A 27,474-nucleotide genomic window follows, 5' to 3' on the forward strand; every position below is an offset into this window, starting at 1 on the left:
CTAACTATTCTAGCAAGGAAAATATTATTTTGGTGGCCAGCTATTTGTTAGAAGTTAACACCTGTTTCCAAAAAGCCAAAATGAAGGAAGGTCTAAAAAAAATAGTCAAATGTGACTATAAACATGTTGATTTTCTAAACTTTTTCTTTTTACATATTTTCACATTTTGTCCACAGGAAACTTGGTGTTGAAGCCATCTGAAAGTTGTCAAACTCATTGGAGAACAATGTACAGCATACATAGTTTTGAATATAAAAGAGAACCATGAACAACCATTTTAACCATAATATTATCATAATATCTATTTGATCTATCACCAATAATATCACCATAACAACCAAACTTAAATAATAAATCACCATAACAACCAAATAACATCCATATAATCTCATATAACATTTTGAGCACTAATTTAACTCTATATTGAAGTAAAAAAACACAGCCTGTTTTAGTTAATATTTACAATACATAGGTTAAGTGAGATTCACAGATTGGTTAGTCATTCTACATTCTAACAAATATACTTTCAAAGATTAACTAATATAGTCCAGCATAGATATTTTTCTCATTTGGGTACTATTCAAAACATAAATAGGGGCTGTCCACTTTATTTTTAGGTAGCAAAGACAGTAACAAACAGAAGTAAATCTTGCTTGTTTAATTACAATTTTATACAATCTACCCAAAATAAAATGAACTTTCTGTTTTATGTTTTGAATGGGACCCAGATGTGAACAAATATCTTTACTGGACTATAATCATTATATATATGTTTTATAAGAAAGTTAATAACACTATATAGTAAATGTCATTATAACACTTAACATAACTTCTGACTAACATTAATATTGGCAAGTGAAACTATTGTTTCGGTCTAAGGGACTGTAAAGAGGTTTTGTAAATTTGTTATGTGTATCTTGGGACACTGATAGCATTCATTTGAACCATTGCAATTTCAATCAGATGTCTGTGGTTCCTGCAATTCCATTAAAACTATGTGTTTGATGACGTCACTAAGGGCCTTATCTGTTGGAGCAAATTTCGAGTGAAGTCACTAATAGTGACATCATCAAACACTTACTTTTTGTGGAATTACAGAAACCACAGACTTCTGATTAAAAATTAGAATGGTGCAAATCAATGTCCCTGCCATGTATACAATTTTTAGAAAACCTTTTCACAATCAACATCTATTTTAGTATTTATACTATCATTCGTGTAATAAATTTTAACAATTCAATTTGCCATGTATTTCTTATGTTATATTTTGACATCATATGCCTATATATATATATATATAAGTAAATGTCATAACGAGAGAGGGGAGAGAGAGATTTCAATATTAAAGAATATGTAAGAAATCAGATCTTTTATTTAAATCACAGTTAGAGTTCCTATACACTTTCGTCCATTGATTGTCATAAACTATACATTGAAAGCAAAGATTTTGAGCGATTTGTATCATTTATCATCATGTTTTTTGAGTCTGAAGCATTTTATCATTAATAAATATCTGTGCGTTATGTAATTATAATCAGGATGGAGCAAGAAAAAGCAATTCTGAAAAATGGACTGGAATATGGACTATGACTATTTAGTTAAGTAAAATATTTGTCTCAAACATATAACTTGAATTTCTATTGATGGTATCCTTATTGTGATCCTTCTTTTAAAAATGTTCTTAAGTAAAAAAAATTGTGTCCAAGTACTGTTTAAGTATAATTATTGCCACAAAGTAACTGTGATCATTTCTTTAAGCCAATGTTATCTGCTATTGTATGGAACTGAACTACCTTATATTTTTTGGCTATAATTATCATTGGCTGATATTCTAAAGTTTATAAGTCTTAATTAATCTATCTTCAGGTATTGCAATCTGTAAAGCAATTTCATAAATTCTGACTAAATTCAGATCTCGAAAAGTTTTTTGGAATGGTTTTTTGTTTACAGAGCGTTATTCCTTGCTGGATAAGAACTAATATTAAATTTGAGGGTAGCTGTCTATTAGTGAGCCTATTTTCTAATAACCTACATTATCTATCATAAAAAAACATTTAATCAGAATCATCATCACTCTGATTACTAGAAACTTTACCAAGAAACCTACTACCACTCTCTGATTGAGTCACTGACTGCGTAGCTTCTTCAACCTGAAATAAAAACAGGAATACTATCAAGTTACCAGGCATCATCAAACTTAATGACAGACTTTCACATTCTGACCAAGAGAAGAAACTAAGACTACCATTAGTTTGATATAACCAATGACTGTGCTACAGAACTCAAATTACAATTACAGTCGGTACAAATTAGCATGGATATCTAAGATTATTGCTTATGCCACTGACCAAATGATAAGATCAGAAAGTATCATTAAGAAAACTATGAGAAAATAATAAGTTAACAATGACTGTACCTGTAGTCTACTACAGATTGTTTGGTAAGTTTTACTATTTAATATATTCTCTGGTACACCTTGCAACTCAAAATCACTGTAACATTTCTGTAACATAATTTTTTTTTTTTTATTCTCATGAGTTTATCATTAATTTTTCCTAATTTACCACTGAAAGCTTCTAACATCATCAATATTATGAATTTTGGAATGAAAAATGAGGAGAACTCTCCAACATCAATTTTGGCATAATGCAGACACCATATTAGTTAGTGGTAGATCATCGTCAAGTGTTAGAATCAACCCCCCATTTACAAATCACCTGTCAGATATTTGATATCATTGCGTGTGGGTTGAATTAGGTTTTGTGAATGTATTGTGAAAGTATACCCACCCTATTGATATTCATGAGACATTTTAGTTGATACGGATGTAAAGATAAATCTAATCTATCAGTTAACCAATCACCAATCATCTTCATCTGTCCTGTATACCATTCTTCAAACATTGATAATGTATAGAGTTCATCAGTTATCTTCTGTCTCATTACATCCAGGTTACATCTCATAAACTCAACATAGGCTTTTCCTAGTTCATTCACTGGTTTCTAGTCAAAAAATTATTTTTTTAGTTTTCTTATAATGAGTTTAAAATATACCATGAACAGGCTTCAGAATATTTAAATTTAATCATCATCAATGTCACTTTCTAGACAAATCTCTTTATCTTTACAATAAATAAGATTCCTTAACATCTGAAGAGATTCTAGAGTTGAAAGCATTTTTAACTTAACATGTCTTTGCTTTTTTCCTATTTTAAACATTTTCATTGTCAGAGATAAGGGACTGTTTTAAAAAACATAACTTATTTGTATGCTTCTCCTTTTAGAATGAATCTACTTACTGTTAAAGATAAGATAGAAGCAAAGAATGTTCCCTCATCATATCTTGCTAGTTTACTCAACACACTTTCTAATACTGATAATAACTGAAACATAATAAAACTTCTATTATAAGAAAACCGAATAAGAGCCCATTCCTCCATGTGTTATGATATGATTCTTTTTTATACCAGTTGAAATACACTATCAGTTGAAATATATCTGAATATCGGTTGAATATTGGTGAACAACGATTGAAATATATCTGAATATTGATTACATTTGAACATAAGTTGAAATATATTTGAATAACAGTTGAAATATATCTGAATATCGGTTGAATATTGGTTGAATATTGGTGAACAACGATTGAAATATATCTGAATATTGATTACATTGAACATAAGTTGAAATATATTTGAATATCAGTTGAAATATATCTGAATATTGATTATATCTCAATATTGCTTGAAATATATCTGAATATTGATTATATCTGAATATCAATTGAAATATATCTGAATATTGTTTATTTCTGAATATCGGTTGAAATATATTTGAATATTAGAGTTGAAATATATCTGAATATTGATTATATCTCAATATCAATAGAAATATATCCGAATATTGATTATATCTCAATATCAATGGAAATATATCTGAATATTGATTATATCTGAATATCGGTTGAAATATATCTGAATATTGATTATATCTGAATATCGGTTGAAATATATTTGAATATCAGAGTTGATATATATCTGAATATCGGTTGAATATTGGTTGAAATATATCTGAATATCGGTTGAAATATATCTGAATATTGATTATATATGAATATCGGTTGAAATATATTTGAATATCAGTTGAAATATATCTGAATATTGATTATATCTCATTATCAATTGAAATGTATCTGAATATTTATTATATCTGAATATTGGTTGAAATATATTTGAATATCACATGAAATCTTAATATTCCACAGATAAGATTAATGTTAGAAAGGTTCAGTAAACATCAATTAAATCAATTCTAAACAGAAGTAAGTCCTACCTTTTCGACTAGACATTTGACCATTTGTATCTGTACCCTCTCTAAAAACTCATCTAGATTAGTATGATATTGATGCTGAAAGAGAAAGCAGATAGAATATATTGACTTTAAAGCATGTAAGTTAAAGAGGAGCCAAGATATATCAGGGATTAATGGAAGAGTAATCATATTTGATATATTTGCAGGAACAGTCGGCACAAAATTGCAATTATAAGACCTCATGAAAGATGCAGATGACATTTTTTTGATAGAATTTCATACAACGTTGATCAGAAAATGTCGTCTTACTACATTAATGCAGTAAAGGATCTTATCTTCTCCGTTGCAGATTCATTAACAGCAAATTAAAGGTATACATACCATATTTTGACCACTGTCCAAGGCACAAAGATGTAAAGCCTTGTTTTTACAGTCAATAATAACATTCATCATAGTGCAGATTTCACTTGGTGCTATATAATCAGATCCTTTACTACCCTTTCTTAAACTACTTTCAAATGACTTTAATGTTCTACAAAATATCAGTAACATAGTTCAATATGGTTTTCTTTAGGACAAATACTTAGGATAGAAAATAGATGATAGAACATGTATAGCATATTGGTCTGTGTTAGAATTAATTATATACCCTAAGCAATTTATGTTAATAAACCTTGCAAACTGGAGTGTGAGATCATCTGTTCACAATTCAAATAATTCTAAAATAATTTCTTAATTTCCATTGCTACATTCTCAATAGAATCAAATAATTAGAAGAGAAACCAACCTTTTAGCAGCTGCTTCTATCATGTCCGCAGCCATTAATTTTAATCTATGGTCCAGATGATCAGCAAACACCTCCTCAGGCCAATGGAGCTCACGAATAAAGGCTTGTAAAGCATCTAACTTCCATAACATATCTTCTGATGTTGAACAACCATTTCTATTGGATTCAACAAAACAATTACATTCCAAAATAAATAATAGGGCAATAAAGAAATGATAAGATAAAAGAATCTAAGAAATTTCTGGACAACAATATAATAGTCAATAACATCAATTCAAAGTGTCAAAAATTCCCCAAAACATTTATCATCAGTGCCTATGTTCCTATGCTGTGCTTGTTCAGGCCTGAACAGAAGATTTAAGTTTTAAAATAAAAGGAGGTTTACATCCTACTTTTGGCTCAGGATTAAAGCAATATTGCGCAGTGTGCAATGAGGGAAATGAGCAGCATTAGGCTACTTTTTCTGAAAACTGTTACAGAATCTTTAACGTGCACAGCTTATAAGCACACTCCCAGTTTATTGTCTTAGATCTAACTATATGTGTAAATCTATCAAATACTAATAATCTAAACAACCAGTCTTACCCCTGAGGTTCCCATTTCTCCTTCTCAAAACCTTTATGAATAGATTGTGCTATAGAGGACTCCATTAAATCAACATAACGAACAACTTGAGGAGCAAATACATCTCGTAAGTGCTGATGAAATCGACCATTGCATAAATTTTCTGAAATGATGTACATAATATAAAATATCAACTTGTCTGAACACTTTAAGAATCATATTTGATCCTAGGTTTGTCTTCAATTGAGCAAATATAAGCAACACCAGTTCAGTCCTACCAAGTTCCTCCAAGGGATATTTGGATGGATTAGAGCCAGACACATATAATGTAGAATATCATGTAAGAGGAACTGGGTAGGGCCGGAATTGTTGGGCTACCAGGAAGATTATCTAAATTTTTGCAGTAGGTTGATGCGCTGTTGATGCGCTATGACATGTTCCACAGACTAGCACACTCATTCAGTTGCACATTTTTTTTTCAAGTGTCAGTGCACTCACTGGTTTATAGTTGTAACTAACAGACTAAAATAATCTAGACTACTTACCATCAACACGGAGATAATCATTGAGTAACTGGAAGAGAGGGAAACTATCCCAGGTATCAGGAGGCTGAGATTCTAAGACAGCATTCATATCCACTCCAAATAATGACCAGAATATTTCAGCATGTTCCACCAACAGATCACTGAACCATGCAAATGCCTGAACGGATAAAATTAATTTTACTCTGAACTTGGAATTAAAAATACTTTAGTTTTGTATAGCTGATACCAGAAGTATTTCTAGTAATATTTGAATAATTTTTATTTCTCTTACAATCTCATTTTAAACACTTCTACAGCCTCAAATTTTCACATCAAACTTGGTCCTTCAGAATGTTTCCACAGGGCCAATAGTTGAACTTTTTTTTTGAAACAAGGTTTAGAATAATCAGTACAAATCAGTAATACAAAGAAAACCCACAAGTGTAAATCAATTCAGTTCCCACTTTACCAGAATATTCCACAAATATGTTTGTAAAACAAAATCCAAATAGTCTGAAAACAGTGATAATTTCTGACAAAGATCTTAGTGTGAATCAGTGCATTCTGAGCGAGCTGGTACACATTTAGATAAGTTTATAAAATATGTTGAGAAAATAAGACATGAAAAGCAGAAGCAAAGTTTAAACATATAACTGGTAAATACAAATAGTTCAATTGATAAATAATCAAAGATAAAGTCCTCTCATATATTAAATGACCAATTGATGAAAAAGAAAAGCCGATCAAGGTACTTTTCAGTAAAAATCTGACTAAAAGGGACAGATTCGCCATCCGATTATACCTTAGTCTCAATATCATGTAATAGTGTTCACAGTTCACCGTCAAATTTGGACCATCAAATCCATGTGATGAATTATCCGCGTTTGTCAGTTAAAATGACATCTTGTCTTTACTAGAGACACTACAGTATATAGAAATGCGATTTCAAGTTCTTCTGAAGACTATATATACATTTGTATTTAAGACTCAACTCAACCCCTAAAAATGGCAAACCTGTCCCTTTAAAGTTCAAAGTTTGTCTGTGTGTTAGCAATTTTTTTTATCTATATTTCCCATTAATTCTTTCCTACAAAATTTCCATTATCTTGAAATTCACTTCACTTCACTTGAAGTTTCATACAATTAAACAAAACATGAAATAGTTATTAGAGGACTAAAACTTTAACTTATATAATAATAAATATATTATAGCTTGTTTAGATCTGAAGCCATATAAAAGCATAATCCTCATTAAGAAACATATGCGCCATTTTTTTTACCAATTGACCATAGTCTCAGAAACAGGAATTTTTTTGCTAAGCCAACCACTAATATTGTTCACAGCTCACCGTCGAAAATTTGAGCCTTCAAATCCATGTATGCCCAGAAGTATTGGCGTTTGAAAGTTATCTATAGAAATATGAAAGGAAATTCCCAGTTTGAGATATTTTTGAAGGAATTATGCAATTCTCATACATTTCTAGTACCTTCTGAAGACTATTTACTTTATATTCAAGACTTAAATCAACCAAAAATGGCGTCTCTGTCCCTTTAAGAAATATGACACACTCTAGTAGTAATAGTATTATCTGGGTTTGAATAGTCAATTGGTATTCATTACAAAGAGATATATTATTATTGTCTCCCTTGAATTCTTTTATACTTAAAAAGTCATGCAATAAAGTATATTTTTATATTTGCCTACTATCTAATTTTAAACTCAAATTCATAGAAAATGTAAGAATTAAAAAGTGCAAATTTTCAAGCATTTAATAGAAGACAAAATATTATAAATTAATGAAAATCGATACATGCATCCAAAATAAATAAATAAATTCCAGTTTTAATTTCATTACTTTGGTTTCATGACAATTTTCTTTTTGGAATATTTCATTTTATTTTACAAAAATTGAGAATTTCAAGGCAATAATGAACAAATTCAATTTTGTTGACAAAGAAAAATAGATCACTCATATGTAATAATTTATTTCAAAGATAAAAAATAATGAGAAAAATCGGGCAAAAATAAAAGTCTGTGAGGAAAATAAGTAAAATATCTGAAAAATGTGAATTTTGTCTAAATCTATGAAGCAGTGTGATTATATTTTGACTACTGGCATTCCTAATCTAGAAACGGTAGACAATAATATGTCTCTTGCCACTAATTTCACTCTAGTTTTCTAGACCCTAATTGTATAATTTTTATGAAGAATTTGAAAAAAAAAGAAATAATTTCATAGAAATAAAAAACGTGTTTTGAAGTATATGTGCAATGACGGATCGATTTTTTGTATGCGTACTCACTCACCGATTTGAATTCCTAAATAATAATAATAATAATAGAGGTCAAAACGGTCAATCACAATATACAGTTTAATAATAATATAGGTTAATTAACATTGACAAAGTATAGTGGACATTAATAATTTTATAGCAGGATGGCTGGATACTTTTCAGGTTTTTTTACACACAAAAAACACTCCAATGGATATGACTTAGCTTTCAAGGATAAGTATACCAAAATGAATCAACAACCTTATTTGTTACAGTGCCTCTCCACAAAGGATTTCAAGGTTGACAAACCCAAAGTGGCATCAGTGACTTTAGGAAGGGTTAGCATCCTCAGTACTACTTAAAATACTAACTGCACAGTATGTAATGCATAGAAAGTATTTTTTTCAAAATCAAATTTGAGAATGAATTTCAAAACGTACTTCAAGGGACCTATCATTGATAAAACACACTTGAAAACAGTCTTGTATACTTTGTCAATCTAATATTATAACCAGACATTCAATAATCATGCGATATCAATAATAAGAGAAATCAAACATACATGACATGGGGAAGTTGACAGAGTTGACGTCTAATTGGTACCAAGGGAGTAGATTGAAATACAAAATTCATTATTATTTTGTATACCAATTGTCCTTTTTAAACATTGGCATTATATATATCTCATAAATAGAGAACTAATTTTCCATATATTTCCAAGATATAGTTCAAATATGAAAACCAAAATATCTTGGATGGCTTATCTTCCTGGAGAATCAACATGTAGATATTGTTTATTTCAAACACTTACAATTCTAGATTTATATATGTAATGCCAATGTTTCACAAAATCACAAAATATTTCAAAACGCACCAAAAACTCATTCACAATTTCAAAATGCCCAAAAAGCGCAGAAGATACAAGAGGATAGAAAACATACCTGGCCGTGGGGAGAGGGTTTAAGTTTTGAGAGACAGATAGGGGCGTTACGAACTGGGATATAGGATAGAACAATAGACAGAATCACCATAGCAACAAAACAATGGGCCTGATGACAGTACCACAATTAGCAGGATGGTGCTATGATGTAATGGTTACTATAGAAACAATGTTTTACTGACCTCTGCATGGTGCTCTTCATTCTGTTGTAAAACCTCAATACACAGTTCAGCAAGTCTCATGATATCATCTAGTTTCTTCTTAGGGGGTGTATTATCACATAAACTATCTGAAATATTAACAACATTTAACTCAAATCAAGTAAGGTGGAACAAGAAATCTTGTCAGTCCCATATTTAAAACAACCTGTCAATACCAACTCTGATTCACATCTAAAACATTGTACATTGTACACTAAGGTACTGCAGATTATAAGACTTGTCATATTTCTATTGAAGTAATATAGGCAACTAAATATTTGCTTTCTGAGCTAATAAAGCTCCATTCTATCTGTCAGAGTAATCAACTGAATTAAATACATCTATCTTGTATTACTTTGTTATTCACTCTGAATCAATCATAACCTTCTTGATACCACGATAAATATAGAATATTGATCAACTTTAATATAAACAGAAATTGTCTTTGTTTTATGGAATTTGTGATATCACTAGCTCTTTAACTTTTATAACAATTGTATGTATACATGGGATGGCAAAACATATTCACTGAGACAGTGAGTTTTAACCTTGACATTTCTTTTAAAACTATTTTTATGAATTGATAAAAAACAATATCTAAATTCAATCTACTTAATACTGTAAAATAAAAAAAGATGTTGAATTTATTTAAAGGGGTATTCCGCTTTTTTTGTAAAAGGTTTCCATTATCAAAAATGTCGTAAATTATACCTGAAAATATTTCTAAAGTATGCTATGTATATGCTAAAAAGCGGAATGTCCCTTTAAGACGTAGGTTATTATTAACCTACAGTGACCACTAAACTACTTGGTGACTAAAACTATTAACTTAAAATTCTACAAAAACATCAACTACCATTTTACATCTGAAAATAACTGTGCTAAAACTAAAATTACTACTCTCTTTTCTGTATTTGGCTTTCAATCTTCATCAACGTCACAGTAAAAATCAAAATAACAAATGCATGGGATGACAGAAAGAAAACTTAACCATGCATTTCAGTCTAAAGCAAAGAAATCAAACTTAAAAAGGACAAAACAGTGAAAGTAAGAAACTTATCAAAGGAGAAAAAAAGATTTGATATTTAGCAAATGGAAAATGTTGTTAAGAAGATCCAAAATTCTCATTATAAAACAATGGATATCTTAAACAGATTGTAGAGAAGTTTTCTAAAATTGTTATGTTTATCAGGGACATTGATAGCAACAATTTGCACCATTCCATTTTTCAATAAGACATCTGTGATTCTACCAATTACACTAAAACTCTGTGTTTGATTAAGTCACTATCGATAAAAATAAAATGCTTTGTTTAAATGGAATTGCAAGGCCCAAGGATGTCTGATTGAAAATGGGAATGGTGCAAATTGATTCTATAAGTGTGCCAAATACACATAAGATTTTAAGAAAACCTCTTTTCAATCCCTTGAAATGATATAAAGAAAAGAAGCATACAATAGTGGTTCTGACATTGGGACAACTGATTTAGGTCTTTAATGTGATGAAAGGGAAATAAATTAAAAACGTGGGAGGCATGACAACATCCAAGATATAAAATACCTACCACTTCCTCCTATAGATAGAAGATAGAAATATCATCCAAAATATTAGAAAGATAAAGAGAAAAAACATGTTATGAGACAATAAAGAATCAAAGCTTATTCAATCAATTTGAGAATTTGGCGACACCATCAATTATTGAATAGATATACAATAACATGCATTACTGTATAATTGTGAAGACATTGCGCATGCCTTTTTACAATCAAACAAAATCTGGAAAACTCATCATGATGTCTACAATGTAGATTCCCGTTGACAAGTTCTTTCATTGGTAAAAACTGTTCAAAATACACACAAATATATGAACATATCTTTGACCATACATTTGACCATACATTTGATGTGCGAAATGATAAAATTCAGTTTATAAAGTATGCGGCAATCAATCAAAACCATTTGGAACTTTTTTACATCAAGAAGAAAAGTGAAACATACAGAAGAGCAGTTATTTATCATCATTTATTTGCTTTCAGGAGTACAATTCAAGCATATATACCTCTTATTACTTAAAATCAACACTGGTTTCAGATGTCAAAATAGGACAAGTTGATATTTTAATTGAATAAAAAGATGTGTTAAGACAATTATTCAGACTAATTCATTATCATTTGATAATTTATAACCTATAACTGTATGTAATATAAACACTTATTTTTCTTCTTTGTTTCAAGCTATGTTTATGGTTTACATGAATTTTCTAATATTACACATAGCTATTCTATGACGTCAGTAAGGGCATTAAGAATAAAATCAGTATCTAATCACACATCTACACTTATATCCCACCTCCTTAATTAAAACATATACAAATTGATTAGGGGCAAGCAGTGATTGTGAATCAACCAACATCACAAGTGATCTACAAGACAAAATTGTAGGACTGACTTTCAATTTGTCTTGACACAATTCTAAACAAAAACAATGAAATAAATATGAAACAAAACACTTCTATAGTTAGGGAAAATGGCTACTGGCTAGAAAATCTATTAGTGCAGCACATTGACTAATGCTACTCTCTAAATCTAATTTTTTTCATCACCTTTTTTACGTCCTTTAAAGGTCAAGCAAAGAACAAAGAACAGGTAAATAAGTTATTAGAAAGCAAAATGCTTAATACATGTTTTAATCTTTGAAAAGTTCCAGGCAAGGCAGTCTAATTTCAAGCAAAAAGAGCATAAATTTTCATTTGAATTTTTTGCAATCAGGATAACATATTTTGCATAAACACAGACAAAAGAAGCGAAATTTTTAGCAGGGTACATGCAAGATCAAAGTCCATTAAAATATTTGAGTAGACAACAAGGTCCAGCAAAAAGTTGTTATAGAGCCATACCAATTTGCAGCCCACAGCGTGTGATGTTTTTATAGCATTGACCTAGGTAAGCAGTCGAGACCATGATATAAGGTGACTGGTATTCATGATAATGGTATTAATGATAATGGTATTAATGATAAGATAAATAGTATTAAAGATTATCATATTAATGATAATGGTATCAATGTTTATGGTATTTATGATAATGGGTTACATCATAGATAGTGAAACATACCTTCAATTTTAGCGTATTCTGAAATGCGAGTATAGTTGACTAGAGCTGCATTTTCCAGACATTTTTTAATGACCAGACGTACTTCCTCTGGTGGTACTGGTGTAACAATATCTTTCATTAAAACCTATTGGAATAAATATAGTAAAAATATCTTTCATATCTAATCCTAGACCTTACCAACATTAAATAATCTATCACATGAACCTGTTTCTGTTAAATGAATTAATTTGTACTTTAAATTCTGCATCATCAAATGATAAACGCTGTTGCCAAGAACAATAAGATAATTTTTGAACATATTTTCGGTATGTAACACAAGTTTGATTTGTTCCAAAACATCATGTAACATCATGGAACCTGACCATGTTGGAAATACCACCAAAAAAAATCGGTAGAATCGTGTATCCCGTCGGTAGAGCGGTGGACAACATGCAAAAGTGGTAGAAACCTGACAACATCGGTAGATTACACATGTATGTAGAGTCACTATAAAATATAAAAAAAATAGATCTTATCCATGAGAAATAAACTCACCCGTTCTAATAGAGATAACGTAGCCTTCAATGCTCCATCAGGTCGACCAAATGGAAAACAATATCTATAAACCATAAAAAAAAACAACAATGACAATTAAATTAAAATATTTAATATTTATAGCTCATTCCTTATTTTTTGTAAAATTAATACAAGAAGATACGTGATTTCATTAGAAAATTGAAAAGTTTGTATTGTTCACAAATTAATCTAAATATACCTAAAATGTGTGATCTGGTTTTCTAGTAAAATTCGTAATCTTTCTTTAATTTCATCAAATTTCTCTCTTTCTTGTAATAAGACAGTTCCAATTCCATCAGGTCTGAAATATACAATATTAATTCAAGTTATGTCAAAATTCAAGCCAGGAAATCTCTAAACTTAATCAAACCTGAAATTATTTCAAAAACTTTGCATGACTTTCATACATAAAAAATACAAAAAAACTAGTGTTGCATATCAAGTTTGAGATTAGAAACCAGTTAGAAATACGAAAATTAAAAGAAATGAATTGTAGAGCTTTACCTGTTTCCGTGGACATGCGAGGCACAAAAGGCAAAGCTGTAATGTATCAGTGTTGGATCAATCATAATACCCCGTTCAGCTCGTTCTAATAAATCATTTAAATAACATAGATGACGATGACAACCACGATTACCATATCTGGCACAGTATTCATCTAATACAAAAACTTGACCAGGACTAAACCAACCCTATAATATACACAATAATATCAACTGGATGAAGAAATTCATGGGTTATTTCAACAAATTTCAATTTTCCATCAGATGTTAGTGGTTTCTGTCAGAATAAATACTTAACTGATTGTGACATCACTATCGCAAAAGTTGCTAATAATATCTAAGGGTCTTTGAGATTGCTACATCATAAACTTGTAGTTTTGGTTGAGGTACAAGACCCACAGACGTTTGACTTAATAAATAATGATTGATGGCATGAATAAGGAATAAATGAAGGAAGGAAAAAATATTTCTGTACTGAATATCAATTATATGTCCGAAAAATTCATTATAGTGAATACTTTTTAAAATTAATAAGTCTACCCAACAAAGTTAAAACAATTGCACAACCCTACATCAGTAGGTGAATATTGTAAAATAGCAAGAAGAAATAATGACTAGAGAAGCAGGTCACCTACCAGACATGTATAAGCATCATTTAGCCTGTAATCTAATGTTAATGTTTGTAAAAGTTGAAATAATTCATGATGTTCAAAATTACATGGGTTAGCTTGAACAAACTCATCTAATCCATGTTTTCTAGCTCGGTCAGCATCTACACAAAAAAAAAACAGTTATAAATGTAGTTCTGTACATAACTTATACCATTTGTCACTTTAGACCTGAATTTGACATTGTTCAAGACAAGGTATTGGGTGTAAGTGTGAATCCTGTCTGGTGTTACTACTTACCTCCTTGCATCCTAGATATTTGGGTATTACTTATTTTATTGGTTTGAACTACTGGTGGTACGGGTTTATGTGTTTGTCCTGTAGCTCGATAGATAGCCTGTACCCACAATGCTCTCTCAGAATCATCTTCAGTAGCAAATGTTACATTATCACCTTCTTTAACTAAGTTGAAGAAATATCGACCACCTTCTAACTCTACAATGATATTATATAATATATACAATAGAAGGACTTATAATCATTAAATGGTACTATAATTCCAGGAACTGAATAAAACACAAATTACAAATTTGTCCTTTTTTGAAAAGAATAATCGAGCAGATAAAGCTGTTACCAGCTTCTAACATGCAATTGCTAAAAACTTAAAGGACCCTAGACAATAAACTACATATGGGAGAAATGTTAATGAATGAAAAGAATAGGATAAACAACACAATTAAATGAAACATATTCTGAAGGAAGTCACTTATAGTTCATCTGATAGCATCACTTGAACACCTAGATCCCAAAATAACAAACCTAGGCCCATTCCTCAAAAACCCTTACAATTAGAATATTCTCATTGAGAATTACCATACAAACAACAAAACTGATCATAAGAAATTTTTTGCAATATGGGACCTTGACTCCTAATATTATCTACTAGACATACCTGGTAATGGTTCACAATAGTCCACAGTAAATCCATCAAGTTGCATCATTTCTGTTGGATCTGGTTTCTTTTCTCTGTAGCTACACATAGCAAACGTATATTGTGATACTTGTACAAGAACAAAGTATCGTTTTTTCCATTTCTTCCATACAGTTTTACCAAGTGCATATAAATTTCTGAAAGAAATCCAAAATATAAGATAAAAATACAGTTTAGTTTATTACAATGCCAAAAGCATGTGTCAAAAAACTTGAGTGGTCAATAATGCCATTAGTTATCTACATATTTTTGAAAATATATTTCATGATTAGACTCACTTCAAGTCTCATCCACCAATGTCTTATACCTTGACTCCAATAACCACTTTTGTTGTATCTGCAGCATTTAGCATTAGCATTAGATTGTATACTAGCGAATACATTCAATCAAGGCTCTGTACAGAAAGTTTGTTACAATAAGACATAATACAGTCTTTCTATCTAGGGCTATTGCAGTCAAGGTATAAGACAAACTTTGTGATAGCAAATATTTATGAAAAAATAAAATGAGTCTACCTACCCACAATGTTTGAGATTATTAGGTTTGTCTATTCTTACAGCTATCTTAATCTTCAATTCATCAGGACAGTTTTTAGTTGTGGTCATTTTAAACCATTCTGGTATGCGTCCACTGTTACATGTAGGTCTTATCACAACCTGCAATATATAACTTACATTGGTACACATCTGAACAATGACATGATTACAATAAAATAATAAGCACTGTAATTTCAATTTCACTCCAGGTAGGTCTAACAACATCTCTTTACAACTGTATAACACCACCAGCCAATCAAAATTCTTCCCTTTCCAGCACTGAGATTGTGACAAGAACAAAAGGTGTATTCCTTTCATCTGCTGTTCTGAGTTGACCAGTGAAATTCGATTGGCTAAAGCAGAGGTCATCAGGTTAGGTCTAAGGTTATTTATGTGAAGAAAGAGAATAGTATGTTCGACCCAAACAGGAGTCATTGTGTAAATATAATGTTGATAAAATACAGAAGAAAAGTTGGGTATTATGGCACATTGCTATCTATCTTTAAATAATCCAGGATCCATCCTTCTTAAAAATTCTAGCTATGATGTTTATTATCATAATAATGATTTGGTTTGACCTACCTTTCCTAATTCTTTATCTTCTAGACTCAACATGCCAGAACTTTCTGTAAATAATTTTACTTTAACAACTGGTAGAGGGTGAGTGGTTGTAAAATCACCTTGAGTATCCCAACTAGAATAGAAACAATTTAGTAAAAGTTACAAGAAGAACTTTTCTTTGGCACAACCATTGTCCTTTTAACAACTCATATTCAATGTTTGCGCTACAACTTTTTATGTCTATTTGGTACACTACCAACTACCGGTATATTGTGGGTCTTGAAAACTAAGCAGTTTATGATGTCACTATCGCAAAATTCATTAGGTCATACACATACAAAGTTCAGAAAAAAAATGTAAACAATCCCTACTAGTGTTCACAAATAAAATTCCATCGCAAAAACTATTATGATACAAAGGCATAATTAACTATAGCATCCATATTACTTACCATGGTTTAGAAGCCTCAGCCTGGTCAGTTTGTAATTTTTCACCCCCCTCAACTTCCATTGTACAATAAACTATTTTATTACTAGCTAATGTTCTAATTCCCTTCACTTCTATCACATGTACCTGAAATATAAATCAATTGTTGACTGTGGCTACTAGGAGAGTTATCTGTCAGCTGGAACTTGGATCATCAATAATTTTAGACTACCAGGCGCTTTACATTATGGCTGCAAGCATATATGTGATTAATTAAAACTTGCACTGTATGGCACAATCATTTCTCAACTTCCGTTTGTAACCCTCAATGCAAAACTCAAGTATATATTAGAAATTGGGTCATCATCATTTAATTTAGTAATGTTTAGTTTATCGAACAGAAACTTCAAAAATCATTGCCGCCCTACTTTCGACTAAGCTTACCACGATCCGATCATTATTTGATTCAAAGTCAAGGATATTATTAGTTGCTTGTATGAATTCAATAAATCTTATCAAATTAAAATAAAGATAAGGTACCTCCAAGGTAAAAGACAGGACAACATCTAATTTTGATAGACCAGGGTCAGTATCTGTATCATTGATATCTATTTTAGATAGAGATGAGTGTTGAGCCCTGAAAACAAAAGATATAAGGTTAAGTGGTAAAATCTTTATGGACATTTATTTAGACTGCTTGAACAATATAGCTCTTATAGAAACATTTTATCACATTCAAAACTATATTTGAATTAATCATTACTTGATATCCAGATAAAACTAAACTACATAATAAAATCCTTCAAGAAATTATGCTCAATGATTGGAACAGTTGTTAGAAGTTTTTTTAATATGTAGTGGCACGCTGCTCACATATCTTTACGTTGGCAAACAAAGCATCATGGCAAGTGATTTGTTTTGATTGGCTGAAATTTTGCTACAAATACAGTAGGACCAACTGATTGGACAATATTCATCTATGAATACGTAATATTTTCCCACTTGTATTACCACAGATTGTAGGAAGTATGTTGATGAATGGGGGTGTGGTTTGGACCAGGAATGTGAACAGAGAGACAGAATGCAATGATATACATCCACATAATGAGATGTGAGCGTATAAAAACCAAGTCAATGTTATGTTTATTTATATGATTTGGAGGTAAATAAAAGGATTGAAATCAACATACCTGTTATATCGTTTCAGTTTCTGTAGAGAATATTTCGAATCAGCTCCACCTTTTGATACTGGTAAACTTTCTAGATTAGCCATTAACATATTAATAGAAGCTTTTAATTCATCAATATACATACTTTCCATCTCTTTCACAACAAATTTTGGATGACGGCGTGTCTGAAAGAGTTATAATATAATAATGTACTGTGCTCTAGTTTGTAAGAACACATCAGTTCTCATCTAGGACCAAATTCAATTAACTTATAGTAAATTTAGTTTTAAGAGCCAATCTGTAGACAGTTTTTTTTTAAGAATAAGGCTCCAGGAATTTTCAATTGCTTCTTCAAAATCATTAGGATTGCTGCCAAAATGATCAGGAAATTTACCAAAAATAAAAAAACACTACAAAATTAAGTGTAAGCAGGAATTCATAAATTGGAATTGAACACAAATCTGACGGTGAGCTGTGAACACTATTACTGATTACTAATGACTAAAAAATTTTGAGACTTTAGTATAATTGGTCAAAAAAATGTTGCAACTGTCCCATTAACATTATGTGACGTCACTTTGTAACTACCACTTTCAAGGCTGCTCAGGTATTTAATGTGTAATTGGCAACAAGAGTTGAAAGGGTTAAGGCTATTTTTTTTTAAGAAATTTAGAAATAAATATCAATTGGAAGATACCAATTAATGAAGTCTGTCCAGATAATGGATGTCAGAGTGTTATCCACTAATTACACATTACTGTCAGGTAAACCTTATCCAAAGTCAATGATAGGTTACAATCCCTAGGTATGGAGATAACATAATTAATATGCATATTAATCATGTCAGTCTATGAACGGATACAAACTCAATACACTTAAGGACCATTTACAGGATACAAGTAGAAGGAAGTCTTGAATAACTTAAAAGCAACATTTTGCAACTTCTCCAAACAAGAGTTATTCCCCTTTCCCATGTTAAAAGAAAAATCCTGTTTAAAGTGATGTCAACCAGTTTACTGTGAAAGTTAAACACTATGAAAAAAAGCAGCCATTGTTTTCCAGGTACAGATTTTCAGATGATATGACTACAGTACTTGAAACATCAGAGGCTGGTTGTTTGGGACTACTAGTGTTAAATATCTTCCCATGTGGGTAATTACCATAATTCCCATTTCCGATATCTCGGCTATGCCTAACCAGCGCGCATGGCAAGGTGGACTTCACATTCCTGCCTTGTTTTTCTCCTTCTGTGAAAGAACCCAGGGCATTTTCTGCTAAAATAAAGGAATATATCCATAATAGTGTTTATTTTCTAATATTATGTCTTATTCTAAATTTCTAAACCTCCAGTGTAGTTGGGCCTTTAAGACTTGTTAATGAATATAAGCAAGTGGACTGTTAAATTGTTAATGACCTCCAATTGAAGACTTAATTTATAACTATAGATACACTCTGTCAATATGTCAATAATAAACACTATACAAACAGTCATTAACTCATTAACATCTCCCATCTCTCATTTTTACACACAATAAAATATTCTCACTTGTGTTTTTTGTGTTGTTCAACTGTAGAGAAATCAGATGATTAGAATTAGGCATTGCATCAAACTGAAATTTCCTCAATTCACTTGTAACCCTTGGGTTTGTGATAAGTAATAGACTAACAGGTCCTTAGGGGCAAGGGTTTTCAACTTGGGTAAAAGGGGTAATTTTTAAATTTATTGGGGCGTAGTGCGGTTCTAGTTTAGCTTAAATTATAATTTGGGTTGTTCTATTCAGTCAGGCTATATTCTCGGACAAGAAAAAGTTTGCAAAGGAAAACCTATTAGAAAATCATGAATTTATAAGGATTTATAGGGGTAATAGGAGTAATGCAATCCATCAAGGATCTGGCAAAGGTATAATAGAAAGAAAAAGTTTAAAACTTTAGGATAGAGAGAAAAGAAAGGTAAGAACCCAAGTATGATCAAGCAAGCCCGTTGTAAAATGACTCTTTGTTTAGCAACAGAATGTTTTGATGGTGATGAAGGAAGAGTTAGAGTAGACGTGGCCAGCAAACACAACTTACCCTAGCCATGAGCTCAACTTGTTGTAATCTGTTATCTAATTCTCTTCTAACTTGAGCAGCCTGTTCATCCGCATTATCCAACTGAAATATAGATAAAACATGAATAAGCTTATTAGGTGCAAGAAATGGACCATTGTGTAACAAAATGAATAGTGACACATTGTTTTACTGATTATCATTTCATATAAAATCCTATTTACATCAAAATTCAATAGTTTTTTTTGTTATTTCCTTCGTGAATCCTACACAGCAAACAGACTTACTATTAAACAGGGTTTGGAGCTATTTTTTACTTAGGCAAGTTTATTAACAATAACAATGATTTATTAACTATAGGGCAATATAACACTCAGTCAGTCCAATGCCAGTTAATTTGCATATCAGTGTATTCAGTGTTACTAGTACAAATTTAAGGCCTTCTTGTCTTTGTATGGCTTCATATCCAGTGTCAACTGTTAAATATGCATAGCTGTATCTTGCTAAAGTTTCCCTCACACCATAGCAATCACCAGTTGCATCACCGGTTGTGAATAAGAATACGGGTTATAAGTTTCGAAAACAACTCTCATGTAATTGTGTTGTGAGTTGCCTTTGGAACTGGCCACTTTCATAATTTGTAACGATACCCAACTGGTGATCAGTATAGTTAGAGGACATCTTTATGAAATATCACAATCTTCCCTGACAAACATACATGAAAGTGATGAAGAATGACCACCAACACTATAACCCCCCTCCCTCCTTTGACAAAACCAGAACCCTTTTCAATATTCAAATGAGGTATATGCCATAAGACGAACATGTTATGCAATGAATAATAGAAATAAATGTAATCTAAATAATGAATCTGGAACTAAATCAATCAAAGTTCTCAGAAGACCAAATCTTGTCAATCTAGAGAATTAATGAGGAGAAGTTTTCCTCGAATCAGACTTTTTTTTATCGACCATGTTCCTTATATAACATCTTCTCATCAATAAATTGCATAATTTGATCTCTTTTGTAGATTGAGAATATTTCTTATTGTTATTGGTTATAAATATTTTATATAAATATAACCTTATTTATTTTATTCATAACCATTTATCAACAGCCGAGACCACACTGTCATTTCAAATCTTGAGTGCCCCAGCATGACCCAAGTAAAACTGAATCTGAAGTTATAGCTCTAATCAATCTAAATCAGAGGCTCTGTCTAAATGGAATGCTGTAAAGTTACACTGAACCTTGCACGAATTCTGTTTGTGCAATGACACACACTTCAGCATTTCAATGATTAAAGTCTTTGTGATTTTTACTTGAAGAAAGGAGTTTGGGTGCAAGTCATATCATGTTATACACAAAATTTTGAAATTTATCATGCATTAACTTCTTTGAGCAAACAATACTTCAGTATTGCCATTGAGTGTCAATGTGTGCCAATGAGTGTCAATGTGTGCCAATGAGTGTCAATGTGTGCCAATGAGTGTCAATGCCGCTATGGTCATGCATTGTGTAATACAGTGTGATGTAGTGGCCAGTACACGAACATTAAACAGTTAACAAGTGCTCAGAAGTACCAATATGGCACACCTTGGCACGACTAATGTGCAGTATTACATGAACCAAATTCGTGAATGTGTCATCAGTGCTTTTTTTTCCAAATTTGGGTTTAATAGAAGAAAATCATGCGTTATACTTAAAAAAAAATTCAAGGAACATTAAAGTTCTAAAGAAACTGTAAAACATGTTTACATAGACATTGTGTTATAAGTTTAAACAGTTACTGGTAAATTTATAGATAATTTATGAATGTATTGGTACTAGTTTCTAGAGGAATCTTAGAAAAGGAAATGAAATATTGATAGTCATTCAGGATTCAAAATGGAGATCAATTCTCTTCACTTTATTATTAAACATGTTTTACCTCCCATTAGATTGGTTCATCAAAAATTTATCTTCAAATGGGAGGGGAAATTACCAGCTGCACTTTGTCAAAAAAGCTAAAAAAATTTGATAATTTACAATGTTGTATACATGTACATGACAGAGCTTACCAATAATGTCAAAGATTGTTTTTTGCTCAAAAATAGATGACATGGGGGCTTGATGAATTATATCCATGGCAGATGTTAAGAAATATTTCATCGCCCACCTCCAAATAGTTTGTCATTAAATCAACCATCACGACATTTTTTCTTTAAAGTCCCAGCTTCTATTGCACACACTAGCTTAATCAAGAGCAGTAACTCAAATAGTTCATCACAACCATGTCAAGTTCAAACTCATCCAAGGTCTTATCAATCCACTGACGAATACCTAACATAATTCTAATTAGAAATTAGCTTCAATCCTGAGAAGAAGCTAAAAAAATCTGTAGAAATATAATCAATTTCCTAATTAAATATTTTATCATTCTTTAATTTAATGTATGTTTCATCAAATACAATCATGCTAACAAGAGACACCGATAATTTTACTATCACCCAACTGAAAATAATGCCAGACAATGTCAGTGTTCAGACACTTATTTCCAGCAAAAATATTTCTGGCATGACTGGCAATAATATTGACTGTGTTTTATTGAATATATTAATTTGGATTTTTACTTGTTTCTAATATTCATGCATAACTCTTACGAACATTTAGCATCATTACAACTTGAAATTCTTCAAATAATAAGAAAATAAACTGAAAAGTTTATAGTCAGTCAGTCAGTCGGTCTAAATAAAAATTTAGATTGAAAAATTACACCATACAAAATATTTAAGCAAATCTTGGTAGTTTGACATTTAGTTTAAACCACTTATAAATACAAAGTGATTTTGTCCATACTATGCTGAAAAGACAGCCAGACAACTAATTGACGAATATATAGCAAATTTACATGTAGTTAAATCACCCTTATCATATTAGTTTTAAGCTCTAGAGTCAACATCAAAAGTCTGAATTTGAGCCTGAATGAGTGCTGTGGTGGATGATGCTCAGTCTTTGGGGACACCTTATGTCACACTTGAATGGGTTTGTCAATTTTTGGTGTCCATTTCAAAGAGATTAAACATAGATAATAATGCTTATGAAACAGTTTTTGGAAAACAAAATTCAGAAAATATGAGCATTGTTCATGATGCAATACCAGTATAATCTCTGCCAATAGCAATAAAAAATCAACAGCCTTTTCATGATTTTTAACATGCATATTTAAACTACAAATTTAATATGAACTTTGAGTAAAAGAATGAACTAAAAGAATGTAACTGAGTATGAGATTAAGAGAAGAGTTCAAGGCCTAACAACTGTAACAATGTTACTAGTAAACTGGTTCCATTCATAATAACTCTGGTAGCAAGCTGCAATCAATGGTTCCCATAGTAACAATATTATCATCACACTGTCAGAGAATATAGTAAGACTAGTACCACCAGTTCTTTATCATTGATAGTATTTGGAAAGGAAGGGGTGGGAACTGTCTCATACAGTACTGGATTCAAATAAATACAGGACTTCCATTCAAATTCCCAAATTTATATTAGAAAGAAAACAAACTTTGTGATATTCTTCAGAATTAAAACAATGATGTAACATAAAAAAGCAAAAAGAAAGTCATGTTACAGTCATTTTTTACTCTTACTATCAATATAGTAAATAATTCATACAGCCTCAAGCTTCATTGATATTCCAAGCTAGATATTTATAAGGAGACAGTTTTAGGACAAAAAAAATGCTCAGTGCTGTGACCACAGTCTCTCTCTCTTGCACTGGTTTTGAGTGCCCTTACCGTACCTGCAAAAAATCTTATATTCCCATTTCACCTACAGACCAAGATCCACAAGAATGTGACAATTTCATGACCAAGAAGATTTTTTTTACTGTATGAATATATGTGATGTATGTTTAAGGGTAACAACTGTCCGCCACAGGAGCATTTGTAAACTCTTGTTACTTTCCCTAAAGCTTAATCCACCTCAAACAAATAAACTACCAAAATCATGTGATCAAGTAACTATCAGCACAGTCAAAGGTAAAAATGACTACAGGTACCATTTAACACTGTGATACAAGCTCGTATGTTGCTACCAAAAATTTCATAGTGGACCGTTTACCCAAGGGGCAATTTCCAAACATGATTTATGTGGCTCTGTAAGAATGTACACTTATATATTCCATAGTGTTTAACTCCCTGAATAGCTTTAACTCCCAACAAAAAAAATTGTGAATTCGCAGGTATAGAAATGAACAGACAAAAACTAAGAATGGGACCTCATTTATGCAAACTATGAAATTCTTAGAGAAAATTCTAGTGGTATATTTCTTGAATCCATAGAGGATTTAAATTATCTAACACAATCATGTGTATGAATAGTCATTAATCAAAGAGACTTTATGCCAAATTTCACAATTGAGTCTGGAAATGGCTTTTTTCTCATGAATTCAATTAAAAGAAATTCATAAAATGTTGGAAAATGTGAAATTACTAAAATCATGTCATTGCTAAAAACCATGTCATGGAAAGGTTTCATTATTAAGTAAATGTTGTCAAAATCTCTGTAGAAAATTTTAAATGATCACAGACAAAGAACAAATTAAAAAAATTTAAGGTCTTTCAAATGAACAGATTCGCCACCCATTTAACCAATCATACCCTAGTCTATGACATGAGAATTTTTTAAGCTAAGCTAATCAGTAATAGTGTTCAAAGCTCATAATTGAAATTTGAGTCTTAAAATCCATGTGTGTACAGCATTATCCGCGTTTGAAAGTTTAAATGACGACTCGTCTTTTCTTGAGACTTTGCCACATATTGAACACAGAAAAAAAAACGTGAAATTCCTAATTTGAAGGGATTGTGTCATTTTCGTGCAGTTCTAGTACTTCTGGAGACATATTATTCAAGAACAAAATCAACCCCTAAAATATCGAACCATGGCCTTTAAGAAATGGCCAATTTTATTTTCAACAACAACTTAACTAAGTTGCAATTCTTTTGGAGCGTCAACAAAAGATAAATATTTCAAAACCTAGAATGAATAGCAAGTCACACTTTACTAGTGTTCATCAAGCACCTTAACTACCAGTACCAGGTCCAGGTAAAAAAAAAAGAAGCTGGACAATTTGATTAAATTAAAATGCAGATCAAGATTTCTTTGTTCTGTGTTAAAACAATTTTTAATCAGATTGAAAAGCTGGTCTGCTTGTTGTCCTATTTTTTGTATGCCATAATATCAAATTAATATTGAATTGATCCTAACCAGATGTTCACGAAATAAAATAATAAACAACAAATATCAACTGAGAACAGTTTAAATCTAATAAATTATAATAAACTATATATAAACTTATTGCTAGACTTATCATTTGAGTTTGTGGCAATCATTTATTTTTAAAACATCACGATCCATATTTCAGTGATATAAGCTTGAAGGAATTGTAGAGGTTTTCATATGTATCAGGGACTCTGGTAGCATCAGAAATTGACCAGTACGGTATGCTTGTATCACATAAGGTCCTTGCTGAATAGTGATGTCATTTAAGTAGAATTGCAGGAACTAAGGATGTATGATTGTAACATGGAAAGGTGCAAATTGATACTTTCAGTTTCCCCAATATACAGACAAAATCTAGAAAATCTCTTTTCAATTCCTTTAAGCTTATAAGGAATTCTACTGATTAGATTAACATAAAATTTATATTTAATCTTTGCCACCTTGCTGCCAGTATAATAGCAAAAAATTCCAATTTCTGAGACTAAGGTACGATTGGTCAAACAGATGGTGCACAGTCTTGATTTTTCCAAATGTTTTTGAGACTTGGATAGTGAAAACTACATGCCAACATGAAAGTTTTCACTTATAAAATAATCTAAAAATAATCGCTGGTTAAAAACAAACCATTTGTGAATTTCTGTATTTGACAAGACAAGACAGCAATTCTTAAATTTAACATTTAATGGTTTCTTGGTCACCAGACAAACTATATAGATACATAAAGGGTTTAGATATAGTATGGTATCACACATAATAAGCCCATTTCTTTGCATTGAATCAGACTGTTCCTTTTTCAAGTACTGGTACCGGTACAGTAATTTGACTTAAAGCGAGGGTTAATTTACACTCAAGTGTTCAAGGGTTAAGGAAATTCAATTATAAATCATTGTTAATGCTATATAATGGAAAATTCATTTGAAAAGTAAACTGTATGCTTAGACAATATATTTAAAGATTACCAGTACTTACCAGTAAGCTTAAACTTATAAATATCAAAGTTTAGGAATTGGGAAAGGAAAATTTATTCTGAAATAAACTTACAAGAGCTTAATACTGATCATCTGATAAGCTTATTTTGATGATTTATAATGATCACTATTACTCTGTATCTCTGTATCTAATTAATGGAGTTTAATAACATTGATCTTCCGTAGACATCAGTCATTAAGTCTGATAAGAAGATGACCAAAGAACATTATACATATTTCATTATCAATCTTATATAAGCTTATTTGTTTTTAAACATGACAAATACAGCCTACCCAATATATTCCTAGCTTGTGACAAATGAATACCACTTCAAATTTTACTCACCTGACAAGCATTATAGAGAATTTGATGTTCATATTTTTTCACATTTAAAATGTTCTGAAACATCTCATATAATTGTTCTTTGCTAAGAATTAACTCAGATGCTGCGGTTGTCATCCTTTGAGGTTGTTTTCGTGGGTCTTCTTCCCCTCGATAAATTGCATCAAATTTTGCCATCCAAGAACTTAACACAGTTTCCTTACTTAATCCATCAATTTCAGGTAAACTACGCACACGTTTTTCGATATTATTTTTAAAAACTTCACGAAAGTCATTAGAGGAACACCCTCCACTACGCACCATGTTTGCTACTCTATCACTTTTTAAGAAGACTTCATAATAGCTTTGCACTGCATTTATAAAAGCCTCATCGGCGACAATTTGCGTTTCGCCATTCAAAAAGGAATTGAAGCGTTCCTTTATTGTTTGTAACTGTTGTTTTGTGACCTTAGTTTGACGCCGTGCCATATCCGTTGGTTGTTTTGCATTGAACGGATATGCGATGCATCGCATAACAAATACATAAAGTTGCAATCTTTTTTTTCTTTCTTCTTCCTCTCGTTCCAATTTTTCAACATCTTCGATTTTTTCACGATCACTAATTAATGAAGGACTGGGACTTGAAGGTCTAATACTGTTGGATCTAGAATGCCCCCCTACTACACTCAAGTTATCCCCACTTGCTGATAAACTCCTTTGCTCAGCACTAGGCAAACTGAGAACGTCCGAATTTTCATCCTCAAGAGTATCATTTTCCGATTCTTCTTCGCTGGACGAAGGATCTAGCAT

The 27,474-nt window shown here is 31.2% G+C and overlaps 1 protein-coding gene across 1 annotated transcript; it reads right to left on the reverse strand.

The window, feature by feature from the left end:
- Positions 1 to 2,054: 2,054 nt before the first annotated feature.
- Positions 2,055 to 27,474, reverse strand: LOTGIDRAFT_139881 (hypothetical protein; the record flags this gene model as incomplete). The annotated part of the gene is given in 26 exon segments (XM_009049922.1): positions 2,055 to 2,150; positions 2,417 to 2,503; positions 2,790 to 3,002; positions 3,148 to 3,182; positions 3,295 to 3,382; positions 4,332 to 4,406; positions 4,692 to 4,842; positions 5,098 to 5,253; positions 5,587 to 5,664; positions 5,683 to 5,824; positions 6,207 to 6,363; positions 9,582 to 9,688; positions 12,713 to 12,836; positions 13,247 to 13,310; positions 13,467 to 13,568; positions 13,772 to 13,959; positions 14,406 to 14,542; positions 14,679 to 14,873; positions 15,331 to 15,506; positions 15,889 to 16,025; positions 16,488 to 16,599; positions 16,918 to 17,039; positions 17,433 to 17,529; positions 18,083 to 18,246; positions 20,132 to 20,212; positions 26,689 to 27,474. The coding sequence occupies 26 exon segments, from the start codon at positions 27,472 to 27,474 to the stop codon at positions 2,055 to 2,057; spliced, it is 3,870 nt and encodes a 1,289-aa protein (XP_009048170.1).

The sequence above is a fragment of the Lottia gigantea genome (genome assembly GCF_000327385.1).
Source record: "Lottia gigantea unplaced genomic scaffold LOTGIsca_141, whole genome shotgun sequence".
NCBI lineage: Eukaryota > Metazoa > Mollusca > Gastropoda > Lottiidae > Lottia > Lottia gigantea.